Raw genomic sequence first — 13,314 nt, forward strand, 5'->3', positions numbered from 1 at the left:
TACCTGGGTCTTCATGGACCAGACTTCTTGCCAATCAGGTCTCAAAGTGTCACCTCCGAGAGGCCCTCCCAGATCACCTTCCTAGGTGGCACCCCCCACACCTGTCACTCCATCCCCTGGTCCTATTATATCATCTTAATGCTTAGCACTCCCTGAAGCCATCTTATTTGTTTATTATCTTTCTCCCTCCAGCTCTGTGAGCACAGGGATCTTAACTATCTTGTTTACTGATGTACCCCCAACACCTACAATAGCGCCTGACGTAGCAGGTGCTCCGTATACTTGTTTTTCATTTTATTTTTAAAATTTATTTAATTTTTTTGGCCCTGCTGTGCGGCTTGTGGGATCTCAGTTCCTCGACCAGGGCCACGGGCAGTGAAAGCCCGGTATCCTAACCACTAGGGCACCAGGGAACTCCGTTTTTCATTTTTATGTTTTTATTATTTTTAAAAAATTTTATTTATTTATGTTTTGGCTGCGTTGGGTCTTCGTTGCTGCGTGCGGGCTTTCTCTAGTTGCGGCGAGTGGGGGCTACTCTTTGGTGCGGTGCGCAGGCTTCTCTTGTTGTGGAGCACTGGCTGTAGGCCCGCGGGCTTCAGTAGTTGTGGCACACAGGCTCTAGAGCGCAGGCTCAGTAGTTGTGGCGCACGGGCTTAGTTGCTCTGTGGCATGTGGGACCTTCCCGGACCAGGGCTCATACCCATGTCCCCTGCATTGGCAGGCGGACTCCCAACCACTGCATCACCAGGGAAGTTCCGTTTTTCTTTTTTTTTTTTTTGCGGTATGCGGGCCTCTCACTGTTGTGTCCTCTCCCGTTGCGGAGCACAGGCTCCGGATGCGCAGGCTCAGCAGCCATGGCTCATGGGCCTAGCCGCTCCGCGGCATGTGGGATCTTCCCGGACCGGGGCATGAACCCGTGTCCCCTGCATTGGCAGGCAGACTCTCAACCACTGTGCCACCAGGGAAGCCCCCTGTTTTTCATTTTTAAATCAACTTTATTGAAGTAGAATTTACATACAATCAAATGCACCCCTTTTAAGTTGTATAGTTTGATGAGTTTTGACAAATATGTACACCTGTGTAACCATCAAGGCAAAGACCATTTCCATTCATCTCAAAATTTTGGCCCTGACTTTTTTTGCGGTCAATTCCCCTCTTCCCTGCTACATTTTTGTGTGTGTGAATTGAACTAATCTTGAATTAGAGGGGACTGGCCCCAAGGTCTGGGGAGAGCTATTCACATGTTCACAATGCCTTTCCACTACTACGATCTTGTTTGTCTCACATGTGAGGCCATGGGTGCTCAGAAGGGCTAGGTGGTGACATGTGACAGAGGGTCTTCAAAGTCAAGAGGGAGAGCCCCCTGGGCTAGGGGCCTGGCACGCTGGGAAGTGTGTGGGTGCTCCAGGCTCACAGGCCTGTGTGCACCATGGAGCCTGGCAAAAGGCTGGCTTGTGGCCCCACCTCTACCCCAAATGGCCCAGGCCTCCAGGCCAGCTGAGGAGATGCCCTGCGGTGTTCAGATGTCAGCTACCTCCATCTACCCACCTCCCAGAGCAGAGCAGGCCTTTCCAGTCCCTATAGTTTGGGCCATGGGAAAAAGGATATAAGGCTCGCGGCACCACTGGTGGCTCTAAGAGAACCAGACACTGGGTGTCAGCAGACTTGGCCTCTGGCTGGGTTCTGCCTCCACCTTGCTGTGTGACCTTGGCAAGTCACTTTCCCTCTCTGGGCCTGTTTCTGTCTCTGTAGAAGGAAACTAACAATCTCTGCCAGCTTGACTTCAAGTCCACCTGATAATTCTCTGCTGCGTGAATACATTCTGTTCTTCAAAGCCTGTGCCTCTGCCTGTGCTTTCCCCACTCCCTGGAATGCTGTTCCTCAGTATCTGCTGTCAAAATTCTGGTTTTTCCAACTTGTAGTTCTGGCACTACTCCTTCTGTGATTTTCCTCAAGACAGAATGTTCTGTTCCTTCCTCAAGTTTCTCTATGCTCTCGAGGGCAGGGAGTGTAACAAATAGTAGAATGGTGGGTTCTGTCTACTGAGATGACCCATCGTGTGCCAGGTGCTGTGCTAATCACTGTGCTATATCTCATTTAATCCTCACAACAAAGCATCATTATCCTCAGTTGACGGATGAGGAAACTGAGGTTCACAATAATGCCACTTGTCCTGGGTCCCAGAGCAGGTAGGACAGCTTGCATCCTCTCTTTTCATCCCCAGCATCTTGCAGAGGGCCTAGCAAGCAGGCATTTATCACTGAATGCATGAAGAGTGCCTAGATCTGCGGTGCCCAACATTTTTGGCACCAGGGACCCGTTTCGTGGAAGACAATTTTCCACAGACTTGGCCGGGCGGTGCGATGGTTCAGGAAGTAATGCGAGTGACGGGGAGCAGCAGATGAAGCTTCGTTTGCTCCCCCGCCGCCCACCTCCTGCTGTGTGGCCCGGTTCCTAACTTGCCACTGGCCTAGATCACATTAGTCAACTTCAAACTTACCTTCTGTGGCGCTGACAGGACTGAAGCACCCGTGCTCAGTAAAGTTAATTTTTATTATCATTTTCTGCCTATGTCACACTTACAGTAAGAGCTGTCCAATTACAGGGTGGGGCACGCTGACAAGTTAAGTACTCAGTCACTGGAGTAAGCAAGCAGAAACTGGGTGACTTTTGGTATGCAGTACAGGAGGTCTGAGCATCAGCAGCCAAAGGATGACCTCTGCTACCCCAGTCCATGATTTGGGGATCCCAGGGGTTAACCTGTCTCCTCTACCAGCTTGGGGGATAGTGTGGGTAGAATTGAAACACATTCCCCTGCTACCCGTGACCCAATCATGCCCAGCCCCGCAGGCCGGGTACCCAAAGTCCACGCTGGTCCGTGGGTTTTGAATCTGAGTCTTTTACAAACTGTAAAGTACTTTTTTCTATTCCTGACTTGCCCTGTCTCACAAACCACTTCCCAACTGACGTACCCATATGCCGAGCCCGAGGAATGTCCGCCTGGCATTGGGACCAGGGGTGCCTTTGGGCTGGAGCCTTGCCTGCCACCTCCCTTTTCCCTGCACCATTGTGCAAGACAGGAGGGCACACCTTCTGGGGCAGGTCGGATCAAGGCCAGGGAACTTCCTGAGGGCTGGCGGCGGCGGGCGGGGCTGGGGGCAGGAGAGCAGGGGCGGGAGGAGTGCGCCTAGGCGTCGCCTACCGGTCCCCTACGTCCTCCTCGGCGTGATTCTCTTCCCAAGCGGGTCGGGGAGGGGGTGACACTCAGGCTGGAGCCCCCCAGGCACTCCCGTTCTTTCAGATGCCCCCACCAGCCCCATCTCTTTCTTCGTTTTGATCACGGTCCGGTGCGCCTCCCTCTGCGTCTCTCCTTGGTCTCTTTTTCTCCGACCTTCTCTTTGTTCCCGTCTTGCGGGCGGTCCCGGCATCCCCGGCCCCCTGCCCCGCCCGCCAGCCAGCCCGCCCGCCAGCCTGCCAGCCACCGACGGGGGGGCGGGGCTCAGATCCAGGGGCGTGGCCTGGCGGGGCGGGGCGGGCGCGGTGGGGCTGCTGGGTCGCGGGCTGGGGCGCGAGGCGGAGGCGGTCAGCGGACTGACGCTGCTAGAGCTGAAGAGCGAGCCGGGTGAGGCCGCAGCCAGAGAGGGCAGGAGCGGCGGGAGCAGGGTTGGCCGGCTCCATGGCGCCAGTGGCGCCCGTCTGAGCAGCGCGGGCAGCGGCAGGCGGCGGCCGGATAGGGCCGCGACTCATACTCACCATGGGGGACGTGCTGTCCACGCACCTGGACGACGCCAGGCGCCAGCACATCGCAGGTGAGTCCCGCGCAGCGCAGCGCGCGCAGGGGGTCCGGCGGGGAGCCCCCGGCCACGCCCCCATCCCGGCCAGCCTGCCGGGGTCTCGGGAGAGTCAGGCCCCGGGCAGGGCGGGAGTGGCTGGGGGACCAAGACTGTTGTCCAAGCTTGTTTCTTCTACGTCTGAGCGCCCCTTCCCGGCCCCTTCTGAGGCCGCCCTTCCCCCTCCCGGGGGGGACTCGAACTTCCGCCCACCCCTTGGAGCCGGGTCTCGTCGGATCCCCCAACACACTACCGCAGTAGAGAGATGGGAGGGGTCGCAGCCTCCCCTTGGGTATCCCCGCCCGGAAGCGGTCCAGGCCCACTCGGCCAGCGTGTCCTGACCTTCCCTAGCTGTCCCAGTCCCCCGCTCGCCCTGGCCCCAGCCCCAGTACACGTGGCCGAGGCTTCCAGGGGATTGGCCCATCAAGGCCTGAGACTGAGCCTGGGGAGTGGGCTTAGGATAGATGGGATACACAGGAGGGGTGGGTCAGAATCCCTGTCCTTGGACTCCGGCACAGCAGGGTGCTTCTGCTGGCAGCTTGTTTAGGGGGCTGGTCAGGGCCGGAGCCCAGCCTCCTCAGCCCCCTCCTTCAGCCACCTCTGCACAGTGGCCACTTCTCAGAAGAGCAGCTGCCCCCTCCCCACTCCCTGGGGAAGCCCAGGGACTGCAGCAGGGTCCTGGGTTCCTCCTCCCCAAAACTCAGAGAGTGGAGAGAGAGGGTGAGACCCTCTGGCTGCCTGGGAAACTCAGTTCTGCGTGAGGTTGCCTGGGTGGAACCCTAGCATCTGTTTCCCAGCCATGAGATCTTGGACAAGTCTCCTAATGTCCTGGCCCCTCACAGTTTTCTCCTCTTCGAAATGGGGTGAATCATTTCTTCCTTATTAATAGACTTAAGTGAGCTAATTCACGTAGCTTGCTTAGCACAGCCTGGCATAGAGGAGACCCCAGTGCGTGGGGTGCTGGCCCATGTAGGATGGAGGGGGAAGCCTATGGGAAGAGGAGGCCGTTCCTCTTGGCTGAATCTGCCTTTCTCTGTCTGGTGGACCCAGAGCACGGTGTCCGCCTACACTTATCATGATGTGTCCTGCAGTTCTCTAGAGTTTCAGAAGCTGTGTTCTGCCACTCACACCCCTGGAGAACAGGAACCAGGGGTCCCTTAACGCCGGGTTCCCACCCCAGCTGGGCACAGAGGTTTGTCCTGTGACTGTGGTCCTGGGCTCACGGCCTGAGATCCCCCTTTGTGCCAGGCCTGGGCCCGGGCCCAGTGGTGAGGGTGATGAAGAAATGAGTCAGACCCTCTCCAGCGTCAGACCAGCAGGGGGTTAAGTCCTGGAATACTTGCTTGTAGGACAGGCCTGGACTCTGGGAGGAGGAAGGCCTGGGCGGAGTCTTCCTGTCCCCTCCCTGTTGGTGGCAGCCTCCTGGGCCTCTGTAACAGTCCATCCATTCACGACCTCCTCTTGAGGCCCCTCACCCGGCCTGGTTGGGGTGTGTTGCGCCTTCTTTGGTGGGGTTTTTCCTCCCTCCACACCCAGCCCTGGCTCTCCCCCTCTTCCCGCCTCCTGGGCTGAGAACTGCCACTTCACAGGAGAGGAGACTGAGGCCACAGAAGGTGAAGTGTCCTCCCCTGGACAGGGTTGGGTTTGTTTTGTGGATGCCAGGCTTGGTGGAAGAGGGCTGTGCCCACTCAGAGCCTGCTGGCCTCTTTCTTCTCAACACTTCAGTGCTATTAATAACCCTCCTTAAATGCCTCAAATTCCTGGTCCAGACTCACCTGAGGGAGGTCCTGCAGTACCGGGTGGGAGGGGAGGAAACCAGCGAGCCTCCAGCCCCCTCCCACAGAAGGGAGCTGCCTCGGAAATCTCTGTTGTGGGGAATGGGGGCGTGCTTTGCCACCTCCAGTGATCCTCGAATCCTCCTCACCCCACCCACGGAGCAGCTAGAGCAGCCCACACTTTCCTGCAGGACAATTAAAATTCCAGAGCCCTTCCGACCCAGGGATCCAGGACTGCCCCATAGAGAAGTCAGCTGTGCTCCGAGCTCGAGCTCCGAGGCCTGTTCCTGGTCGGGTTCTGTGGCTTGGCCAGTGGCTCCCCAGGATTTGCACCCGCCTTGAGGAGGTGAGCAGGTGAGTGCCAGCCTGCAAGTCCTGGCAGGGGTCAGGCGCGCTCCTGCCCATGGTGCTGTTTTGCTGTCACGGCGCCTTTCATCCTGGGATTTCAAAGCTCCTGGCAAGCAGGGGCTTGTTCTCACACCAGCGGCCCCGTGGGGCTAGTGGCAGGATGATTCTCTTCCTTCTTTCATGAGGGAGTTTGTGTGGAGGAAGAACCCTGGCCTGGGAGCCAGGAGGCCTGCGTAACCTCAGGCAGCCTCTTACTTAACTCTCTTCAGTCTGTTTCTCACTGTGATTGAAAGGGTGTCTTCCCTGCGGGCCATAGTCCCTTCCAGCTCTGAGGGCCTAACCATCCCAAAGTTTCCCCACAAATCTCCTCAGATTTGAGCCAGCTCAAGGTCCCAACATTGACTCCACAGCAAGTTAGCTGGCATGACCTTGGGCCAGCATCTAAATCTCAGTGTTCTTATCTGTAGAATGGGAATAATGAGATAATGCAGGTCAGAAACTTGGCCCAGTGCTTGGGGCATAGTAAGTGCTTAGCAAACAACGGCCATTATTATTGAGATTGTTCTTTACCCTCTGTTCTTGAGAGTGGCCAGGTGTTTGGAGTTTGAAGCAAGCAACTAACTGCAGCTGTGGTTTAGGTCCTGTTTCTCCGAGGTTTGTCCAGTCCCTGGGGTCAGGGTTGATGCTGGTTTCTGGGATGCAGGAATCCACCTGGGTTTTTAGAAACCTTGATTACCTTCTGTGTTGGCATACGTGTGAGATGGATGTGGGCTATCTGGAGTGGGTCCAGAGAGCAGTGAGGGGAGGACCCATATGACAAGGAAAGAACTAAGACATGGAGAGGTGGGGGGTAGGGTTAGGCCAACTCACACCTTCTACCTGGCACAGAGGCCAGGACAAGAACAAGAGTGGAAGTGCTCGCTGGCTCCTATCAGTGCTGTAAGAGGGATTCTTTGCATATGGTCTGAGCCACATAAACCAAGATGGAGCAGGTGAGGGAGTGAGCTCACCGTTGCTCGAGGTATGCAAGTAGGGGCTGGGTGCCGTGCCCTTGGCAGGAAACCTGGCCCTGCTTGATGTGGGTCAGGGGGATGAGGGCTCTGCCTCAAGGACGTACTTGAAAGACTCAATCATTGCTCCAGAAATTCTGTTGATCAAGATGAAATTGTGGGGGCCAAGGAACCGCCCCCCCCCCCCCCCCCGGCACACACACGTACACACAGTGCCCTTAAGGTTTATTATCCGGGAGCGCTTGTGCAGAAGTTTGCCAGGGCCTGCGCTCCTCCCTTCTGCCGGCCTCACCTTTCCCCTTGCTAATTCTGTTTTTAAATAGCAGCTTTATTGAAACGCAATTCACCTGCCAGCCAATTCACCCACTTAAAGTGTACCATTCAATGGTTTTTTGTATATTCACAGTCGTGCAACCTTCCCCACAATCGATTTTAGAACATTACGGCACCCATCAGAGAAACTCTCCACCCATTAGTAGTCACCCCCGCTTCCCCCTCAGTCCTTCCCAACTCGGAGGCAACCACTGCTAATGTCGTCTGATTGCAAAAGTTAACGCACACGCAAGCAATGTGGGAGTGGAAAATGCAGAAAGCAGAGCTCTTCCGTCTTCCCTCCCTTCAGTCCCACTGCCCAGAAGAAATCCCTCAAGATGGGTGTGTCACTCTTTCCAATCGCCCATCTGTGTACATACACATTTAACTCTGTTTATAAAAAGAGGTCCAATTATATGTTTCTGTGGTTTGACTTGTTTCACTCCGTATGTTATGGATACCCTTCCATGTCAGAACACGTGAGTCTGCCTTCTTCTGTGGGTGGGTTTCTTTCTGTGCGTGGCAAGGTTTATTTACCCAGACCCCTGTTAACCGACGTTGGGTTTCCAGTGTTTTGCTCGTAATCACGGTGCTGCCCGGACCTCCTTGCACACGTCCTGCACCAGGTTCCGGTGTGAGAGCGGCCTCAACATGGAACTCCTGGGTCACGTTTTGATGTGTTGACACAGAGCCTCTGAAAAGACTGTAAACATGTGACACTCCCTCCTGACAGCATGTGGTACTTCAGTACCAAGTCTTATCACCCCTTTTGACAATCAGATATGAGAAAGGGGGTATCTTGAATTTATTGAACAGAAGAGTTAATATCTTTCCTCCAAGTTGATTTTAAAAACCTGCCTTTCCTCATTCGGGCAGTGGTTGAAGGTCCCAGGAGTTTAGGGGTGGGGGGGTCTGCATTGGGCCACCCCCCAACCCAGGTGCGTGGCTTCCTGGATGAAGGAGCCCAGGCTGGCCGGAAGCAGTGCTCCCCCCTCCATCGCCCCCCCTCCCCCGTGCTGCTGCCCTTAGCCAAGGTCTGGGTCAGCCCCTGGGGGTAAAGCGTCTGGGGATTCTGCCCTGCTCTTGTGTCGTCTTACATAACGAGCTTTTGTTGGCGTTGACCCTGCCCTCCCCCTCCATCCAGCCTCCACTCCCTCTGTTCCTTTCCCACTGCTGGGGCCTGAGCTCCGGCCTCGCCTGCTCAGAGCTGCCTCCCGTCTCACCCCTCCATCCTTCCCACACACGCTGCCAAAGAGACCTTTCTAAACCCAAACTGGGCCATGGGCCTCCCTTCCCGCCGCCTGAGGAACGAGGGTTAGAGACAAAATTAGGAGTCACTCGCCACCATCCTGCAATAACTTTATTCTTTCGTGGTATTTCCCTTCTGTGTTTATTACACATTGCTGAGACCATGACTCAATTTGTGCCTTGCTCCTTGCACTAAACGATTCATAATAAACATCTCTCCCAGGTCATTAGACCCTCCCTGGAAGCGTCGTTCAAAGCTACATCTTGTTCCACCTGAGGCCATCCATGCAGACGTTTTTCTTAGCCTTTCCCCTAATGTAGGACATTGCCATGCTCCACTGTGACCAAATAGGTGGTTTTCAGGGGCAAACTGAGTCACTGTGTTTGTTTCCTTTCCGGCTCTGGTCAGCTTCCCTGCTGAAGACAGACTCATCCTCTTGCCGTACTCCCCCTCCGCACCCCCCAGCCTGCTTCCACCAACCTGGGCGTTTCAAGGGAGGCCTGTTCCTGGGAGGCCCGGATACCTCTGAGCATCTTTCCTTGGGAGCAGGCTCAAAGGAGCTGCTGGGGAGCTGGGGACACGGACTGATGCCCATGGCGTCTGGGTGTGACCACGTAGGTCCTGCCGCTTCCCCAGCCTGCAGCCTGCAGGGAGTCTACTGATTTGTCTCCTGCCTGAGGATGGTAGTTGATGGAGTGAGTGCACCGCCCCGGCTCTGAACCTGTAAGATTAGCCATTGTTTAACCGAGCACTTACTCTGTGCCAAGCCTTCCTTTGTTTCTTTGCATCTGAACCCTCCACCTCCCTCCCCAGCATTTTACAGGCCATGGTTAGGGGCGCAGGGGCAGTGCAGGTTAGTGGCAGGGGCCAAGTGGAACAGCGGCATGTGTCAGAGACTGGGTTGCACACATCTGTCCTCCTGTCTACTCAGCCGGACTCAAGTCTGCCTTTGGCCAGTCCTGCCCGCCTGCTGGCGCCCCACCCCCTCCTCCGCAGGCAGAGCTCATGACTCACTCCAGCCCGGGTCTCCTCGTAGCATCCTCCTGCGGTCGGTCACAGAAATTCCTGAGCTGCTTTTCCTTCTCCTGCCCCACCCCCACCGACTTCCCTGCCTGAGGAAGAAGGGTTTTCTGTGGAAGGTGCTGGGCCGAGTGTGAAGGAAAGATGAAGGCAGATGCCGAGGTTCCAATCCCTCGAGGGTGGAGCGGAGCCATGCCCCTCTTCTGATGGAATCTAGGGCCGGAGTCACGGAACACCGCAATCTTCTGATCTCCCAGATTTTAAAACTGGAAGAACAGGAAGTGCCCATCTCTTCAGGGCACCTGGTTCCACCCCTGGGAACCATCTCGGTTTGGAGATGTGCTACCTCTGGCCTACAGAGGTGAAGGGACCAGCCTGGTGACACAGTGGATGGTAAGTCAGAAGGAAGCAGGGAGTCCAGAGGTCTGGGCAAGGCTGTGCGTTCAGACTGCTTGGGTGCGAGTCTGAGCTTTGCCACTCTGGTGTTTGGGGACAGGTTGGCCACCATCTCTGAGCCTCAGTGTCTTCCTTCCGTTAAAGAGGATGAGAGTGCTGGCTTCTCAGGGCGTAGAATCAAGAGTGACAGCCTTGACCCTGCACAGCGCAGCACGGGGCTGGTGAGTGGTGAGAACACAGCGTGTGGTAGCTCCAGGACGCTACCTGGAGGGAGATGGGCCAGGTCTGTCCTGTAGCCTCAGGCACCCAGACCCCCGCCATGTGTTCCAGGAAGTTGGCATGCCCCAGGTTGAGGAGCACCAGCCTGTGGCCCTGGACATCTGCAGCGGTCAGCAGGCACCTGGAGGGTGGTGAGATGGGCTGTGGTCACACAGGAGAGTCAGTCAGCAGCATTGCCTACTCTGTGTCCGATGTTGGGCAGGACCCAGGAATGAAGGGGCAAAAGACAGATAGGAACACACACCACCCCCTTGCCTGGCCACGTGTCCAGAATTATTTGCTTGATCTGGGTCTCGAGCCTGGTCCTGTTGACTCTTTGCTGTGTGACTCTGAACCAGTGGCTATGCCTCTCTGTGCCTTTTCTTCCCATCTGTGACCCCCAAGACCGGTATCTACTTATGGGAGTTCTCTGTCTCTGAAAACCTTTTCCTAGTGGTCTTAGGTACCTTCTAAAGGCAGGGCTGGGTGGGTTTGGATGTAAGAAGTTGAGGGAGAGGGTCGCCGTCTGCATGCCTGGGAGAGCCCACAGGCGTGTGATGAGCTCTTGCCCCAGACACACTTGGTCATTCTTTTATTCATTTAGTCAATAGTTACTGAGCTCCTACTGTGTGCCAGGCACCGTGCTAGACACCAGGGACACACTGACACCCAAACTCTGACACAGCCCCTGCCCGTGTGGTGCTGCCTGGCTGGCTGTCCCTCTTCAGGGTAAGGAGTGTTCTCGGGGCGGGGGGGGCGAGGGGGGAGACCTTCAGCAGGAAAGTGTGAGAGGGGCACTGGCCCAGTACGGGGGTGGGGTGGGGTGAAGAGGAGAGAGCCACATAGGCTGGCCCTGAAGAAGAGGGGACTTTGTCCTGAGTGTCCTGGGGAGGCCTAGGAGGGTGGGTGAGAGGAGAGCCCAGTGGTGAGTGGGGCCCAAACCAGTGCAGATGGGGTATAGTCAGGGGAAGCGCATACGCGCGCGCGCGCGTGTGTGTGTGTGTGTGTGTGTAGGGGTGATGGAGCAACCAGGCCTTGGTGATGGTGATGTGTGAGGCTGGGAAGATCTGGTGCCAGTTCTTGGCCCTGTGGGATTGATGGACCCCCCCATAGGCTGTTTGATTGAGGTAGCCAGGGGTCCTAGCTGCCCCTGCTCCCATTCCTTTGATGACAGGAGACTCTCTCCCTTCCTCAGCAGCTCTGAGTATGAGAACCTTTGCTTCCGGGGGCAGAGTGGAAAGAGGGTGGGCCTGGATTCTGAGGACCTGGCTTCGAGATCTTGTCTCAACTGCCCCGTCATTTGGCAGGTGCCTTCCCTTCCCCTGGCCTCAGGTTCCTCATCTGTAAAGTGGGCCTAAGGTAGCCCAGATGTGCTCGGTCATTGTGAGGGATCAACGAGATGATGTGGGCAGTGCTGACTCCTGTTATGACCAGTCATTACTGTTGCGCATCGTCCTCGATAGGACACTGGCTGAAGGAGTCCTTCCTCTCAGGGGAACAAGAGTGCAGGGCGTGGGCCAGGGTGCAGGGTCCACCTGCAGGGCCAGGGGCTCCAGTGGGTAACCAGGCACCCAGGAGGGGCAGAGGAAAAATGAATTGTGGTTTGGAAACTGTGGACCCCACTTTCCCACCCACACATCTGTGGCCAAGCCAGCCGCAGCTGCGGTCCTTCCTCCCCACGCCTGACAGCTGTTTGTGTCCAGCCAAGTTTGTGAAGCCAGAATCTTCTAGAAGAGGAGTCCCTTGGGCAGGAAGCTACTCACCCTCTTGTGCTTTATTTACCTGCCTCGAATCCTTCCCACCTGCCAGGAACCATTTATAGGTGCAGCCTGGGAGGCAGGAGTCTCAGGGCTGGTGCCAGGTGACCTCTGGCAAGTCCTTCTTCCTCTCTGGCCCTGTTTTGCCCATCTGTGCAATGCGGCACTAGCACAATCTCTAGTGCCCTCCTGGCTCCGACCTCTTGGGAGCCTGTGGGCCTTGGGCTGTGTTGAAGGCACAGAGCGGGTGCCCAGCAGTTATTTATTGTGCGATGCCATCTTGCTGTGGAGGGAAAGAGCCCACTCTGAAACCTGTCTTGTGCTGGACCTGAGCTGGGTGGTGGGGATGAAGCAGTGAGGCGAGCCCTGATCTCACGGGACTCATGCCATCCAAGATGCTTCCATCAAGCTGAACGCAATGTGGTTTGTGTTACAAAGACGGTGGATCTTTATGTTTTCTAAAGTGCATGTTAGTTTTAAATTTGGTCAGCCCAACTCAAGAGGCAACATGTCTGGCCTTGACCTGGAGGCAACTGGCTTCTGCCAGCAAAGGCCCCGTGGCCTTGGGCAAGTTACTCTCCGCCTTCAGTAAAATGGAAGGTGATCCCTGCCTCTGGGGCATGTGAAGATTCTGGGAGGCTGTTGCTCCCGGCACACGGAACCCGCTGGGTAAACGGCAGTTCCATTTAGCTGAGTCCTTGGGGGAGCAGTGTCATTTGCCCGCCAGGGATTCTAGGAGTGATGGGACCTCCAGAGGGGAGTGGGCTGACAATTGCACTTCTGTTTCCATTTTTGTTTTTTGTTTGTTTTTTTGGAAGTGTTCTCTGGAGAGGAGTGGGAAGGGGAGAAAAGAGAACAGGGCTGAAGCTTTGGGGAGTCTGGGCCCCACTGGGCTGCGGAGCTGCGGTTAGCATGGAAGGTTCGCTCGCGGCCTGGCCTGCTCAGGCCACAGATCCCCCTTTCCCTGAGTTTGGAGCTTGCTGATGGGCCGTGGCTGCTTTCCTTTTCTGGCCCAGACCTGCTTGCCAGGAAGGACCCTTCGCAATCATCTGACCAATCCCCTCCTCCATTTCATAAGTGAGTAAACTGAGGCCCAGAAAGAGGAAAGGACATTCCCAGGGTCTCAGAGGCTGCAGACCTGGGACGGGAACCCAGGGCCCTTTCCATTCCTGGACACCCCAGACAGCAAAGGCTGGTCAGGAAGGAGCAATGGGCCCGGGTGGGGCTGTGAAGGTTATAATTTTGAAAACTGAGTAAACAAATAAGCCCTCTATGAGAGAAGCAGCCCTGTGCTGGCCTCACAGATAGGCCTGTGTCTGAGGAGACAGCCCAGGCCTGTCCACATGCAGACAGCTAGGT

The 13,314-nt window shown here is 56.1% G+C and overlaps 1 protein-coding gene across 1 annotated transcript in view; it reads left to right on the forward strand.

Annotated features, from left to right (window-relative positions):
• Window positions 1–3,550: 3,550 nt before the first annotated feature.
• NIBAN2 (niban apoptosis regulator 2) overlaps window positions 3,551–13,314 on the forward strand; it is a 51,661-nt gene continuing 41,897 nt past the window's right edge. The window contains exon 1 of the mRNA XM_060102467.1: window positions 3,551–3,809. Coding sequence (XP_059958450.1) covers window positions 3,755–3,809 — 55 coding nt within the window. The 5' untranslated portion in view covers window positions 3,551–3,754. The remainder of the gene's footprint in view (window positions 3,810–13,314) is intronic.

Source organism: Mesoplodon densirostris, chromosome 6 (genome assembly GCF_025265405.1).
Source record: "Mesoplodon densirostris isolate mMesDen1 chromosome 6, mMesDen1 primary haplotype, whole genome shotgun sequence".
Lineage (NCBI taxonomy): Eukaryota > Metazoa > Chordata > Mammalia > Artiodactyla > Ziphiidae > Mesoplodon > Mesoplodon densirostris.